Raw genomic sequence first — 17,500 nt, forward strand, 5'->3', positions numbered from 1 at the left:
TGGGGGTGGGTAAAGAATCAGTATAGGTGAGCAAAAGCCAAAGGTGAGCTTTACACATGCAGAAACTCACACATGGTTAAGATCACACATCATGGGGCTGTGTTGCCAGGTAGGTTAACATCACACATCATGGGGCTGTGTTGCCAGGTAGGTTAAAGGAGAATTCCGGTGTGATCTTGACCTAAAGTGTATTGAAACATGATACCGAGTGTGAACGTATGTCTCATAGCCCATCTCGACTTGTCCCCTGCACTCCAAAATCTGGCGCTAGTTAGCCGATGCTACCAACAGCTTTTTCAATAGCTGGAGCTTAAAGGAATTCTCCTTTAAGATCACACATCATGGGGCTGTGTTGCCAGGTTAAGATCACACATCATGGGGGTGTGCTGCCAGTGGGGTATACTACGAAGCACGTTAGACATATCTAGGCTATGTAGACATATCGAGGCTTGACAAAGCCTTGACTCAGGGGTATACGTTAAGTGATACTACGATTGCAGTTATGTGATATATTTGTCAAACTAGGCTTTTAGCTCAGATCTGTACGCGTTCTCGGTGTTGGGATGACTTTGGCCAATCGTGTAACGTGGAGACGCACAAGACCGCCTCTATTTAAAAACAATTACTTCCGCATTCATGAGCAATAGCTTAATTTACACTGCGGCCATTTTTTGTGTCTAACCTATAACATCAAATAAATCAATTGTCATCAGTTGTTGTATGGTATGCACGTCCATAGTGAGATATTTGCACGCACAGCACTATTAAAGCGCATTCGAGATCCAAAATGTTAGTAGAGGCGGAGCTCCACCTGTAAGATATATGACAGAATCCTACACGTGTGAGAACTTCGTTTTTAAGACAATTGATTGGTCAGTGTGCGGTAGATTACACGATTTGAGCTATAACTTAGCACATAACCTCCTCTCGACCAGGTTTGGTTGACAGCATGAGATACCATGGTGATATAGCGACACTAAAACAGATCCACTTTCGTGTCACAGCATAGCCTGGCTTTGAGAGCAACATACCTCGCTAACCCACTAATCGAGATTCGTAGTACACCCCACAGGTAGGTTAAGATTACACATCATGGAGCTGTGTTGCCAGGTAGGTTAAGATCACACATCATGAGGCTGTGTTGCCAGGTTAAGATCACACATCATGAGGCTGTGTTGCCAGGTTAAGATCACACATCATGAGGCTGTGTTGCCAGGTAGGTTAAGATCACACATCATGGGGCTGTGTTGCCAGGTTAAAATTGGTTAAGATCAGGATGAACTGATGTTGTGTTAACGGACACAGATGGACACAGCACACACGTTTTAGTGAAAGTAAGCCTCACACAGCTGTTTTATTGTCCCATGGGATAAAATACTGCTTTAGAGGTTTCTTGTTTGTTTGTCTTCCTGAATCCCCAGGAGCCGTGTCTCAGCTCTGAGCAGTCTGTGTGTGTGTGTGTGTGTGTGTGCGGCACGGGCTCACTAAAGGCAGCGCTTCAGCGCTTCACACCTTACAAAACATCACAGACTGCTTTCATCTCTCTAGGACTCTTAAATAACATCATAGCAGGGGCCACACACTTTAAATACAAATCAAATCGTACAGGTTTTTTGCATTACTTCATTTACACTGGTTTTTAAAAATACACATGTACAAGGGGGCTGAGTTCTCTGGACACATGCATAACCTTCATATAGTATATATAAATGCAGTCGTACACACCCACGTAAACTTCAAAAACTCCAGTCATCGTCTGTGATTTGACCAATTTCTTCCTGGCAAAGGTATGAGATCAAGATGACTTCTAAACAAAGAGGTCCGTCTCTGGACGCAAGGAGATGCTCTGTTGCTGCTGTGTGTGTGTGTGTGTGTCTCAGACGTAAAGGTAGCCTCAATGGTTTCAGTGCAGGACATCTTTGTCACACACTACAAAGTACACACATTTCAAAAGCTTTCAGCAGAGAGCGGGGTGTCGGGGGCCAAAAACAAAAATAGTAACGGAGTACGAGCGTCCAACCAATCAGTTTCAGAAACTCATCCTATCCCTGTCGTGCAACCACATGTGCAGACTCCATATTTTGGGAGAGGAGAGGCTGTGGAGAGAACCCTCAAGTGAAGAGGTGGATTGGGAGAATGAGAGTCGGCCAGTCACTAAAGACTACAGTAAAGGAGCACGTCACCTTTTGGGAGTCACTGAAGACGAGGTTCCCTCTACAGTAAAGGACGCCACCTTTTGGGAAATGAGCTTATGTGCAGTCTACCCTAGAGTTAGAGGACACATATCCTTCTCTTCTTTGTGAGCGCAATAACTCAGTCTGACACTATTAGCATAGCGTAGCATAACTCACTGGAAGTGGGTTAGGCCAGGTAGCCTTTCAGCCATAGGCTAACTGTAGGCTAACTGGTTATTGCACTCACAGAGAAGAGAAGGATATACTGTATATCCTCTTGTCTATCTTTAGGGTAGATGGCAAATAAGTTATTGACTCTTAACTTTAAGATGATGTCCCTCACTAGTTAAGTCACTGACTATCTTTAAAGTGATGTCCCCCGACTAGTTAAGTCACTGACTATCTTTAAAGTGATGTCCCCCGACTAGTTAAGTCATTAACTATCTTTAAAGTGATGTCCCCGACTAGTTAAGTCATTAACTATCTTTACGCAGTGGCCCCCCTGTAGTAAAGACTCTAACTCTGTATTTAAGGGGCGTTACCCGGTCAATATGAGAACTGAAGATTTGTTGTGATCTTGAGAACATTCACAAGTGACACTTTGTGTCAACATAACTTAGCACAAGCACAGCAGTTCATGTACAATCCATAAAAAAACAATATAGGAAACATAATTGTTTAACATGTGAAGACGAACATGTACAGATGGCAAGTACTGCAGTATTTAAAGAACAAATACAATCTAAAACACGCTCCAAGGTCGGTCGGCCCATAAATTAGAAGGAAATATATATACACCTGTCGTTCCATGACAGGTCGGTTCAAAGTCTTTTAAAATGGGCAGAACCGTTCTACCCTATGGTTCCAGAGAGATCCGGCGTGACGGTGTGTCGCCGCTGTTGGAACGTCTCTGGCCTTTAAGTTGCTCCACCTCACCTGTGGTGACGCTCCACCTCACCTGTGGTTGCGCTCCACCTCACCTGTGGTTGCGCTGTGTGGAGACGCTCCATCTCACCTGTGGTTGCGCTGTGTGGAGACGCTCCACCTCACCTGTGGTTGCGCTGTGGTGACGCTCCACCTCACCTGTGGTTGCGCTGTGTGGAGACGCTCCACCTCACCTGTGGTTTGGGTCCTTTAGCTTATTTAGTTGTTTATTTATTTATTCTTCTAGTCACTCGTTCCTCTCAAGCGTCACATGGACTGCCATTGGTCAGTGTTTCCTCTGAGTGGACTGAGTCCCTCGCATCTGGATTTCACTCGGAAAATCTCCGTCTCTGAGTTCTTACATTCTAGAGGAGAACGCACGCTGTGCACACACACCATTCTGGGGATGCAGGGAACACACACCATAGCTACACACACACACACACACACACACACCCCTGCTGCTACATAGGCAATTTTGGGGCAGCGGTTAACACACACACACAGCTCCCAACAAGTGAGCTTATAGTCGTCATAGAGATGCTCCACTGATGCATTCTCACTACCAGATATTCTAGACACACACACACACACACACACACACACACACACACACACAGTTGATCAGCGGATTAGTGGCTTTGTTCCCTTGGGCAGGTCAGTGCCCCATGGCGTTGTGGCGCCGGTGAGTGTAGAGTGGCAGTGCCCTGGGGGACCCTGTGAGTGTGTAGAGTGGCAGTTCCCTGGGGGACCCTGTGGTGGGCTAGATGTAGCTGGAGGGGCTGAAGTTGGCGTTGCCCCTGACGTGGCTGAGGTGGGCGATGGCCCGGCTGTAGGCCGTGTGCACAGACTTGCGCACGTTGGGCTTCTTCCCCTCCACCAGCCGCAGCTTGTCCACCGCGTCGTCCAGGCCCAGGCGGTGCAGCTTGTCCCGAGGAAGCCACTGCCTGAGGGGGGAACACAGTCACGGAATTAGGGCCCAGGCCACACAGTCACGCCATTATGACCACACAGTCATGGCATTATGACCACACAGTCACGTCATCACGACCACACAGTCAAGGCATTATGACCACACAGTCACATCATCACGACCACACAGTCAAGGCATTATGACCACACAGTCAAGGCATTATGACCACACAGTCATGGAATTAGGGCCCAGGCCACACAGTCACGTCATCACGACCACACAGTCACGTCATCACGACCACACAGTCACGTCATCACGACCACACAGTCACGTCATCACGGCATCACGACCACACAGTCACGTCATCACGACCACACAGTCACGTCATCACGACCACACAGTCACGTCATCACGACCACACAGTCACGTCATCACGGCATTATGACCACACAGTCACGTCATCACGGCATTATGACCACACAGTCACGTCATCACGACCACACAGTCACGTCATCACGACCACACAGTCACGTCATCACGGCATCACGACCACACAGTCACGTCATCACGACCACACAGTCACGTCATCACGACCACACAGTCACGTCATCACGACCACACAGTCACGTCATCACGACCACACAGTCACGTCATCACGGCATCACGACCACACAGTCACGTCATCACGACCACACAGTCACGTCATCACGACCACACAGTCACGGCATCACGACCACACAGTCACGTCATCACGACCACACAGTCACGTCATCACGACCACACAGTCACGTCATCACGACCACACAGTCACGTCATCACGACCACACAGTCACGTCATCACGACCACACAGTCACGTCATCACGGCATTATGACCACACAGTCACGTCATCACGGCATTATGACCACACAGTCACGTCATCACGACCACACAGTCACGTCATCACGACCACACAGTCACGTCATCACGGCATCACGACCACACAGTCACGTCATCACGACCACACAGTCACGTCATCACGACCACACAGTCACGTCATCACGACCACACAGTCACGTCATCACGGCATCACGACCACACAGTCACGTCATCACGACCACACAGTCACGTCATCACGACCACACAGTCACGTCATCACGGCATTATGACCACACACACGGGGCAGCCGTGGCCGACTGGTTAGCGCTTCGGACTTGTAACCGGAGGGTTGCCGTGGCCGACTGGTTAGCGCTTCGGACTTGTAACCGGAGGGTTGCCGGTTCGAACCCCGACCAGTAGGCCATGGCTGAAGTGCCCTTGAGCAAGGCACCTAACCCCTCACTGCTCCCCGAGCGCCGCCGTTGTAGCAGGCAGCTCACTGCACCGGGATTAGTGTGTGCTTCACCTCGCTGTGTGTACACTGTGTGCTGAGTGTGTTTCACTAATTCACGGATTGGGTTAAATGCAGAGACCAAAGATCAAAAGAGTATATATACTTATACATACTTATACAGTCACGGCATTATGACCACACAGTTAACCATCATTACGACCACACAGTTAACCATCATTAGTACACGGCTCTTCATAATGCTGAAGAATGCTCCATTCACTTGAATGGACCTTCCCAACGTTCGGTGGTCTGCTAATTCTCAATAACAGACCGTTTCTAAGTATAACAGACCGCTGTCAATTTGTGCTTCTATTTCACGTCTTTCATATCACTACGCAAGGACTCGAACTTATTCAAAAGTGACAGTTGATCAGCTGTGTTCTAAAGAATGTTTAATTCAAGGTCACCGTGTGCTGTTGTCAAACTATTTGTTTCTCACCAAAAGCCACAATGAAACGGTAACAAATAGGCTACAGCCTAGGCTATGTAGGCTAAAGAGTCACATCGTGGGGAGTTTATTGTTTCATTTTGGCAAGTAGCCGTGCAATAAGCAGGATAATGTATAGAACGCCTGTCATTATTGGGAAAATAAGTCCCTTCAGGGCTGAAGACCCCTCCGCTGCGCGTCGGGGTCCGGTTCGCCCTGTCGGGACTATTATTTTCCCAATAATGACCGGCGTTCTATATATTATCCCTTACTTACGACCACACAGTTAACCATCATTACGACCACACAGTTAACCATCATTACGGGCACAATCGGACTGTTTACTAGGTTTGCACTTTAAAGACAAAATTTAAGAATAATCACAGACCAAGGCCAAAACCAAATCAGGCAATAATTATTGAACTAGGCAAAATGGCCTCCTTTTTTTTAGAACAAAATTATATAATTTAAGAGTGCTGCCATCTCACCAGGTCCTCTTGGTGTCGAAGAAGAGCACGAGGAAGAGTTTATCTTCGCACTCGGCCTGCCGTTGCTCGCCCAGTTTCAGCACCTCTTTGGGTGGCACGGGGATGGGCACGCCGTTATGGAGCAGCCCCTCCCGCGGCATGCACGGGTCCACCATCTGCACACACAGAGGAGAGATTACGTTAGCTTATAGCACAGAGGCTAGGGTAGCATTAGCTTATAGCCTAGAGGCTGAAGCAGAGTTAGCTTATAGCACTGAGGCTAGGGTAGCATTAGCTTATAGCCTAGAGGCTGAAGCAGAGTTAGCTTAGAGGCTAGGGTAGCATTAGCTTATAGCCTAGAGGCTGAAGCAGAGTTAGCTTATAGCACAGAGGTTAAGGTGGAGTTAGCTTACAGCTCAGAGGCTAAGGTAAGTTAGCTTATAGCACAGAGGCTAAGGTAGAGTTAGCTTACAGCTCAGAGGCTAAGGTAGAGTTAGCTTATAGCACAGAGGCTAAGGTAGTGTTACCTTATAGCTCAGCAGCTAAGGTAGAATTAGCTTATAGCATAGAGGCCAAGAAAGAGTTAGCTTATAGCACAGAGGTGGTAGAATTAGCTTATAGCAAAGAGGCTAAGGTAGTGTTATCTTATAGCACAACATCTAAGGTACAATTAGCTTATAGCATAGAGGCTAAGGTAGAGTTAGCACAGAGGCTAAGGTAGCATTAGATACACCTTCATCAGTTGTGTGTGTGTGTGTGTGTGTGTCTCCTCACCATGGCGGGGTAAGAGGGGTACCCTCTGCACTTTGCCCACACCAGGTGGAGGGGCGCCAGGTCCTCCTCCTCTCCCTCATGGGACTCCAGCAAGCCCTCACCTGGAGGCATCAGATGGGAGTGAGACGCACAGAGGACAGAGCTGACAAAATGGGACTGAATGGGACAAACAGTAAAATAACAGTACCAGAATATTTTCATGTCCTAAATATTGCATTTCTGTAGTGCAGTACTATGTAGTGCAATAGTTTTGTCCAAAATACAGTACTAGAATATTTTCATGTCCTAAATATTGCATTTCCTGCATATGAACTGCGAATAATTCCTCAAAAACGCTTGACACTAGAAATAATGCAGTAAGCGGCAAGGTGCACACACTCACCGACATCCATCATGAAATCATTACAGCAATGTTAGGAACAGTTGTACACACATATAACCCCTAGATTACTAGATTGTGTGTGAGCTGAAAACTACACAGGGAATTATAACTAAGTCACACTTGTGCTTAAAGACCTTATCCTCCTGGAAGAGAAGACCACAGCTATGAGTCTGGACCCGTCTTAGCACCCAAACCAATACTTAACCTTCAAGTAGGTCTTACCAATCAAGATGGCGATTAGGTGAGAGAATACACGCCCTAAACGTACGCCATTTCAAAAAGTTGGCTGTTTGGAGCTGAGCTGATGTACACTATTTTTAAAAGTGGTTGTTTGGAGCTGAGCTGAAGGTTTCTTTTGTCTGAGAGAATTGCAACCCAAACTCAGTCAGTTTCTGTCACCCGACTTCCTCAGATGGAAACCACAGAACTTTCTGACAGACAGAGAGAAAGACACGGAGGTTTCGCTCTATTTAGGTCATCGTGAGTCTTGAATCACATTCTGGTTACCACCAAGTAACAAGTTCAATTTGTTTTACCTTTTAGCAGATCTTGTACACTGTGACCGTCCACAAATGTGTGCTTTTACATAGGCCTACATTTCCGTCAATTCAATACAATACAATTTCGTACTGCCATAATGTTGACATCACACATCTTAAGAATTTAAATAGGACAAACTTAACATAGACAATGTAAATGTTCTTGTGTTGGGGTAAAAGTGGCAGGTGCTTTGCTTTGAGGGCATCAGAAAACAAAATCCACATCAGACCAACGTGTAACACAGAACTTCACAATGACTTCCCTACAGCCGAACTGCAGGCTGTGTGTGTGATCCTTCACACCATAAAAGGCTGTGTGTGTGTGTGTGTGTGTGTGTGTGTGTGTGATCCTACACAACACAAAAGGCTGTGTGTATGTGTGTGTGATCCTACACACCACAAACATCAGACGCAGAAACGGCCGACTTCCCCAGGTCATCTGAGGGCACATTCTACACACTAACAGCCAATCACGAAGCAAGTTAGCAGAAATTAGAGGTGCAGTCTATATTCTACAGTCGAATGCTAATGCTAACACAAGTACACTTGACACCCTAACAGCCAATCACAACTCATGAAGCAAGCACTTTACACCCTAACAGCCAATCACAACTCATGAAGCAAGCACTTTATACCCTAACAGCCAATCACAACTCATGAAGCAAGCACTTTACACCCTAACAGCCAATCACAACTCATGAAGCAAGTCAGCAGAAAATTAAAGGTACAGTCCGAATGCTAATCCCAAACACCTTTTTAGTCAAATTCAGTGAGTTGCTCTTTATTAAACTCTATTTAGTTGGTAAATCCATTCCTAGCTATTGAGGCCAATTGGGCCGGCGCTTATGTCTGGTTTCCATGGTGATAAGACAATGCAGCTTTGACCAAGGGCACGACGTGCAGATGATGTGTCTTGTCCAAAGGCACGACGTGCAACATCAAGTCATCATCTGGGACTCAAACCAGAGATCTTAGGACTGCCAGCCCAACCCCTTAGACCACTGAGCTACACGCTCTACAAACTCTCTATTCATAATAATAAACTTTGATTAAAAAAAAAGATTAATGAATTAATGTGGGTTTTGATTAGGAATATATGGAGAGTGGACCTAAGGAATTTTAGAGCTGCTATTGACTGTACTGTTACAACGCTATTTACTTTACGTCTATTGACTTTACCTTTACAATGTTATTTACTTTTGCTATTGACTAATAAATACTTGAGTTCCCTGCACTCTAATTCATCAATTTGTCTATTTAACTACTTTACGTTAATAAACTTTAATGGTTGAAGACGAGCTGTTCCCAAAAACAGCTTCAATCCAACTGACTTGGTGGTGTTAGGAGCTCAGACACAGGATGGGATGAAGGCCATTTAACGGCGCCTAGGGAGTAGGACCATTGGACTGACCTGTGCCGATGTCCCCGTTCTCCAGATCTGCCGCAGGTGCTTTGGAGAGGGCCGGCTTGCCTCGGCTGCGTTTGGGAGGAGGCGAGCTGCGCACACACACACACACACACACACACACACACACACACACACACCAGGAAGTGGGTTGGCATGTTGAAGTGAAAGTGCTTGAGTTGGTGTTAAACTGGAACAGAAACAATGCCCCCCTCACCTGTGGGTTTCATGAGTGTGTGTGCCACTCTCCAGGGAGTCGGGGGAGTCGTCTCTGTGCTTCTTACACCCGTTAGTCAAGGCTGGGGAGAAGGAAAGCACCTCAACATCACTACACTACACTGACTAAGAGATCAGCATTCAACACCTCAACATCACTACACTACACTGACTAAGAGATCAGCATTCAACACCTCAACACCTCAACATTTTAACAGATCAGCATAACACAACATCACCACTAAACACTTACAGATCATCAATCAACACATCACCACCACTAAACTCCTACAGATCACCATGCAACACAACAACATCACCATTAAACACTCAAACACTTAGAGATCATCAATCAACACATCATCACCACGCAACACGTTAACATCAGGCATCCACACACCAACACTTAAGATTAGAAATAGTTTAATTCTAGGACTGGTAAGTGATGCAAAGGAGTTCCCTTTGGTTTCTCTTACCGCTGTCTTTGAAGGGTGTGTGTGTGTGTGTGTGTGTGTCCAAGGTTGGCATGTGGGTCTGTGGGGCCAGGGCAGGGGCTGGCACAGGTGTGTGTGTGTTCTGGCTTTCGGAGTCGGAGCTGGGCCCTCTGGACCTCAGGTGCCGGGGTGAGGAGGGGACGGGTTCTGTGGGCGGTTCTGCTTTAGAGACGGGTTCTGTGGGCGGTTCTGCTTTAGAGACGGGTTCTGTGGGTGGGTCTCCTTTAGAGACGGGTTCTGTGGGCGGTTCTGCTTTAGAGACGGGTTCTGTGGGCGGTTCTGCTTTAGAGACGGGTTCTGGTTCTGAGTGGAAGCGTTCAGGCCGATCAGGGGCGTGTTCCATGTGGCCCTTCTCCACTCCGCCCCCATTCACCAGCCCCACAGGCTCCGCCTTCCTCTGCCGCGCGCCGTTCTTGGCCTTCTTAAACAGGACGGACGTGCGGCGGCCCACTCCCATCACCGTGGCAACGCTTGGCACAGTCGAGTAGGGCAGTCCATTCTCGCCCCCCTCGGGCAGGTTTGGGGTCTCCCCGACCTCTGCTTGGGGGGTCTCTGCCTTGTCTGACCCCACCCCCTGGCCCTCTACACGCCTGCGACCCCTGCCTCGCGAGCGCGCTGCCAGGCGCGTGCCCTGGGTGTGTGTGCCCGTGGGCGTGCCTGCTGTGTCCGTGCCCTCCGGTCGCCCTGCCGTGCGCGTGCCAGTGTGCGTGCCTGGCGTGTGTGTGCCCGTACTCTCCGGCCCCAGGGAAGGGGCTAGGGGAGGGGCATCCCCAGGCAGGGGGGAGGAGGCGGGGCATGATGGCGTTGTAGGGGGAGGGGTTTTAGGTTTGTGGTTTTCTGTAGGGAAGAGAAAATAAATCAGGTAAGTCAAACTAACGTCCAACTTTTATTACACCGTGGACAAAAGATAGCCATATAAGGCTTAGTATCTGGCCAGATTTATCATCTGCAAATCTGCAGAAATTCATACTTCCTGGATAGTTGTCAGAAATCATCTAGTAGCCTGAATGGCCGGGTACGATGCGCTATAATGCAACTAGTTATCTAACTATCTAGCTATCCCGCTATCTAGCTATCTAGCTATCCCTCTATCTAGCTATCTAGCTATCCATCTAGCTATCTAGCTATAATGCAGCATCTAGCTATCTAGCCATCTAGCTATAATGCAGCATCTAGCTATCTAGCTATCCATCTAGCTATCTAGCTATAATGCAGAATCTAGCTATCCCTCTATCTAGCTATCCCTCTATCTAGCTATCTAGCTATCCCTCTATCTAGCTATCCCTCTATCTAGCTATCCCTCTATCCCTCTATCTAGCTATCCCTCTATCTAGCTATCTAGCTATCCCTCTATCTAGCTATCCCTCTATCTAGCTATCTAGCTATCCCTCTATCTAGCTATCCCTCTATCTAGCTATCCCTCTATCTAGCTATCTAGCTATCCCTCTATCTAGCTATCCCTCTATCTAGCTATCTAGCTATCCCTCTATCTAGCTATCCCTCTATCTAGCTATCTAGCTATCCCTCTATCTAGCTATCTAGCTATCCCTCTATCTAGCTATCCCTCTATCTAGCTATCCCTCTATCTAGCTATCCCTCTATCTAGCTATCCCTCTATCTAGCTATCTAGCTATCCCTCTATCTAGCTATCCCTCTATCTAGCTATCTAGCTATCCCTCTATCTAGCTATCTAGCTATCCCTCTATCTAGCTATCCCTCTATCTAGCTATCCCTCTATCTAGCTATCCCTCTATCTAGCTATCTAGCTATCCCTCTATCTAGCTATCCCTCTATCTAGCTATCTAGCTATCCCTCTATCTAGCTATCCCTCTATCTAGCTATCTAGCTATCCCTTTATCTAGCTATCTAGCTATCCCTCTATCTAGCTATCCCTCTATCTAGCTATCCCTCTATCTAGCTATCTAGCTATCCCTCTATCTAGCTATCCCTCTATCTAGCTATCTAGCTATCTAGCTATCTCTCTATCTAGCTATCCCTCTATCTAGCTATCTAGCTATCTATCTATACATCTATCTATCTCTATCTATCTCTCTGTCTCTCTATCTGTCTCTCTATCAGCCGTGGCCCACTGGTTAGCACTCTGGACTTGTAACCGGAGGGTTGGCGGTTCGAGCCTCGACCAGTGGGCCGCGGCTGAAGTGCCCTTGAGCAAGGCACCGAACCCCTCACTGCTCCCCGAGCGCCGCCGTTGAAGCAGGCAGCTCACTGCGCCGGGATTAGTGTGTGCTTCACCTCACTGTGTGTTCACTGTGTGCTGTTTGTGTTTCACTAATTCACCGATTGGGTTAAAAGCAGAGACCAAATTTCCCTCACGGGATCAAAAAAGTATATATACTTACTTATACTTATACTATCTGTCTATCTATCTATCTATCTATCTATCTATCAGAAATCATCTAGTAGCCTGAATCGAATCGCCTCGTAGTTTCTGAGAGTGTGCAGTTTAGGAATAAGTTCTGACCTGGCGTTTGTGATGGTATGGGAGAGTGAGTTCTGACCTGGCGTTTGTGATGGTATGGGAGAGTGAGTTCTGACCTGGCGTTTGTGATGGTATGGGAGAGTGAGTTCTGACCTGGCGTTTGTTATGGTATGGGAGAGTGAGTTCTGACCTGGCGTTTGTTATGGTATGGGAGAGTGAGTTCTGACCTGGCGTTTGTGATGGTATGGGAGAGTGAGTTCTGACCTGGCGTTTGTTATGGTATGGGAGAGTGAGCTCGGTTCTGACCTGGCGTTTGTGATGGTATGGTGGCGTACTCCTCTTTGCTCTTGGCCTCCCTCCCTGCCTCTGCCTCCTCCTGCTCCTGCTCCTGGTCCTGCTCCTCGTCCTCCTCCTTCAGGGGGGAGGTGCAGAGTGGTGTGGGGAGGCGGCGGCGGTGGCTCAGTTTGTGGCGCAGGCTGTTCACCTCCCGACGCAGCAGCCTGATGCGCTTAGTGCGCCCCCCGCTGGTCCGCATGGACATTACCGCGTCCAGCTTGTCCAGCAGGGCGCGCAGCTGCTGCTCTGAGCTCAGGTGCAACCGGTTCTCTGGGACCAGCAGAGAGTCCACTGGAGACAGAACACACACGTTACACACGTTATATACACACATTACACACATGTTACACACACACACACGTTACACACGTTACACACCTTATATACAAACATTACACACATGTTACACACATTACACACACGTTACACACGTCACACACACACACACATTACACACGTCACACACACACACACGTTACACACATACACACGTTACACACGTGTTACACACACACACGTTATATACACACACACATTACACACGTCACACACACACACATATTACACACGTTACACACACACATTACACACGTTACACACACATTACACACACGTCACACACACACACACACATTACACACACGTCACACACACACACATTACACACGTTACACACACACACACACATACACACACACACACACACACCTTACACACATATTAGCAGAGATGGCAAAAGTACTCATTTTCCATACTCAAGTAGTACAAATACTTGTGTTAAAAAATACTCTGGTAAAAGTACTGATTTAACTTCTCTACTCAAGTAAAAGTAACAAAGTACAGGCTTGGAAATTTACTTTAAGTATAAAAGTAAAAGTAGTCTTGTGAATGACAACCATTTTTTTTATGCAACAGTAGGCCTACCTGGACCACACACATGTTAAGTGTAAGAGTGCCAGTCTCTTTTTTTTAAAATGTTCCCATAACCTGTTTGGCCATTTCTAGGCTTTCCCCCCTCCAATGCACTGCCTACAGCGGGCAGTCTGTTCTTTTGGCCCACCATCAAATGCTGGACATCTTTAAAAAGCTAAGATCCTGTAGTTTCTTAGGAAGCACTGGCACAGAGTTACAGAGCCTAGAATATTGTTTTTTTTCTTTCTGTGAGATAACAAGCATCTCTGAACTGACTACATTTCAGCCCTCTAGGTCACTTGATATGATTTTAGAAACACAATTGAGCCCTAGCACCAGGTCGTGTGAAGCTGTGTGCAAAAGTAGATCAATATAGAATGAAAAATCAGTATTTTAGACCATTATTTGCCAAGGTACTGTATGCTCATGCGTTTTGTAATGCCTTATGGAAACTCCTCATAGGACTTTTGGTTACCCAAAATGCATACGGACAATAAAAAAGTCTGCATTTCTGAGGTTTCTTGTAGACTATTTGGATTGTGTGTCAGGTTCTGATATAGAATGCTAAACAAAATGGAAAAATTACACAAAAGGCTCTATTTTTGCATTTTCTTTGTTGGCTTCATGCCTGTGTATAAGATGGACTATACATCTGCACAACTAATATTGGATAAAACAACATGAATATTTAGTTACTATGGATTCCTGTGAATATTTCAAGACCAGGAATGTAGTGGTAAAATAAGAGGTGGGTAAACTATGAATTCTGTGATCACAGTAAGGTATCAGAACATATTTGATAATGGTGCGGTTATTGTCAAATGTTTATAACAATACAAGTGCCATTAAGTGGTTCATAGAGTGTTGATGAGTGTACATATTGTTATTGTAGATAATACAGTGTGATTTTTAAATGCTAACAGTTGTAATTGGTGAATAAACTCTTTTGAGAGGTAGATAAACTCTAATAATAGGTGGAGAAACTATTTCTGAAATTTCAGTGGTGGGTCTGCTTGCGTTTAGCGGCCTCCACTAAGCCTACATCCCTGTTCAAGACTCAAGGCTACATCCAGCCTACTAATTGCTAAGGATATAGGCTACACTGCAGCTAGAAGTTAGGGAAGCACCAAAGGCGAGGAGAGGAGGAGGGCATTAGGCTATTGACTAAATTTAATTGAGACATACTACTATGTGCTAACGTTAATGTTACTGCCATCAAGCTGCAATGATTTTCCGCGAATGAATGCCGCCCAAATCGAGTCATCTTGTAGTGGTGCGTCAAGTGCAACGTAGCCTATATTCCGATCCGCTATTTATGACGCGAAAAATAATAACGGTAGGCTGAAATTATTTGAAACTAAAGTAACGAGCCAGTTTTGTAAAATGTAAGGAGTAGAAAGTACCGATATTCGTGTTAAAATGTAAGGAGTAAAAGTAAAAAGTTGCCTCAAAAATAAATAGTAAAGTAAAGTAAAAATATCTGAAAAATCTACTTGAGCACAGTAACAAAGTATTTGTACTTCGTTACTTACCATCTCTGCATATTAGACATATACACTCATACACAGACACACACACACACACATTACACACAAATACACACACACACACACACACACACACACACACACATATTACACACATATTACACCCTCATACACAGACACACATTACACACATATTATACATACAGTATACACACACAAACAAACATTTTATACATACAGTACACACACACGAACACACATATTACACACTCATACACAGACACACACACATTACACACAAATACACACACGCGCACACACACACACACACACACATACATTACACACATATTATACATACACACATATTACACCCTCATACACAGACACACATTACACACATATTATACATACAGTACACACACAGAACACACATATTACACACTCATACACAGACACACATTACACACATATTATACATAGAGTACACACACACAAACACACATATTACACCATCATACATAGACACACATTACATACATATTATACATACAGTACACACACACAAACACACATATTATACATACAGTACACACACACGAACACACATATTACACACTCATACACAGACACACACATGCATACACACAAATGCATACATATTACACATTCATGTATCATGTGTGTTGGTGTGTGTGTGTGTTCTGAGATGGACTTACCCTCCTCCCAGCAGGTGTGTGTGTGTGTGTGTGTGTGTTCTGAGATGGACTTACCCTCCTCCCAGCAGGTGTGTGTGTGTGTGTTCTGAGGGGGGGGCTCTGGCAGGTGCATGCCCGTGTGCGGGTCGATCCCCATGGCGACGGCCTGGCGCTGGGCGTGGCGTAGGATGGCCCCGCCCACTTCGCCCAGCTGCAGCGCGGTGCGGTGGAACACGGTGTCGTCGTCGTTGTAGCGCAGGCAGTTGGACACCATCAGGCCGAAGTCGGCCTCCAGGTCGGCCACGCCGGCGTACGCGTGGGCCTCCAGCTTCGCCCGCATGGTGCTGAAGTCCATCGGCTCGGACACGAACTCCAGGTAGTCCGGCACCTCCAGTAGGAACCAAACACAGCAGCGCTGACGTCACAAGGGGCGCAACCAGCACACACACACACAGCATCTCACACAACACACACACACACAGCAACACACACACACACACACACAGCAACACAACACACACACACAGCAACACAACACAACACACACACCACACACACAACAACACAACAACACACACACACACAGCAACACAACACACACAACACACACACACACACAGCAACACAACACACACACACAGCAACACAACACACACACACACACACACAGCAACACAACACACACAACACACACACACACACACAGCAACTCACACAACACACACACACACACACACACAGGAGCACAAACAGCACAGACACACACAGCAACACACACACAGGAGCACAAACAGCACAGACACACACAGCAACTCACACAACACACACACACACAGCAACACAACACACACACACACAGCAACTCACACAACAAACACACACACACAGGAGCGCAAACAGCACAGACACACACAGCAACTCACACAACACACACACACACACAGCAACTCACATAACACACACACACAGCAACACAATACACACACACAGCAACACATTCACAGGGACGCAACCAGCACACACACACATAGCAACTCACACAACACACACACACACACAGCAACACATTCACACACAACACACACACACACACACACAGGGGCGCAACCAGCACACACACACACAGCAACTCACACACACACACACACACACTGTCTGGACAGAGGTGAAGAGACGGCTGCAGAGAGCAAAAGCCCCGTCAGGTATTTCTCTCATCCAGCTGATTCCTATTGGCTCAGCAAATCAGCTGATCTGTGACATCGCCCGTGCTGAGTGCACAGCCAGAACCAATACATATTAGGGCTGAGAGAGAGAGAGAGAGCGGGAGAGAGAGAGAGAGAGAGAGAGAGAGAGCGGGAGAGAGAGAGAGAGAGAGAGAGAGAGAGAGAGAGAGAGAGAGAGAGCGGGAGAGAGAGAGAGAGAGAGAGAGAGAGAGAGCGAGAGAGAGAGAGAGAGAGAGAGAGCGGGAGAGAGAGAGAGAGCAAGGTGTGTGTGTGTGTGTGTGTGTGTAAATGCTCTGGAGCCCCTCTCACCTCCTTCAG

The 17,500-nt window shown here is 46.7% G+C and overlaps 1 protein-coding gene across 7 annotated transcripts in view; it reads right to left on the reverse strand.

The window, feature by feature from the left end:
• Window positions 1–1,456: 1,456 nt before the first annotated feature.
• Window positions 1,457–17,500, reverse strand: part of brpf3a (bromodomain and PHD finger containing, 3a) — a 24,317-nt gene continuing 8,273 nt past the window's right edge. For 2 of the 7 annotated variants that reach the window (XM_042088719.1, XM_042088720.1), the window contains exons 5-13: window positions 17,492–17,500; window positions 16,035–16,350; window positions 12,833–13,153; window positions 10,069–10,923; window positions 9,594–9,675; window positions 9,383–9,468; window positions 7,051–7,151; window positions 6,298–6,452; window positions 1,457–4,045 (exon numbers count right to left, since the gene is read on the reverse strand). The exon at window positions 17,492–17,500 is cut by the window's right edge and continues 120 nt beyond it. In XM_042088719.1, coding sequence (XP_041944653.1) covers window positions 3,862–4,045; window positions 6,298–6,452; window positions 7,051–7,151; window positions 9,383–9,468; window positions 9,594–9,675; window positions 10,069–10,923; window positions 12,833–13,153; window positions 16,035–16,350; window positions 17,492–17,500 — 2,109 coding nt within the window. In that variant the 3' untranslated portion in view covers window positions 1,457–3,861. The remainder of the gene's footprint in view (window positions 4,046–6,297; window positions 6,453–7,050; window positions 7,152–9,382; window positions 9,469–9,593; window positions 9,676–10,068; window positions 10,924–12,832; window positions 13,154–16,034; window positions 16,351–17,491) is intronic. The other 5 variants (XR_006031127.1, XR_006031130.1, XR_006031128.1 and 2 more) reach the window with 5 other exon arrangements.

The sequence above is a fragment of the Alosa sapidissima genome, chromosome 4, assembly GCF_018492685.1.
Source record: "Alosa sapidissima isolate fAloSap1 chromosome 4, fAloSap1.pri, whole genome shotgun sequence".
In the NCBI taxonomy this organism is placed as follows: Eukaryota; Metazoa; Chordata; class Actinopteri; order Clupeiformes; family Clupeidae; genus Alosa; species Alosa sapidissima.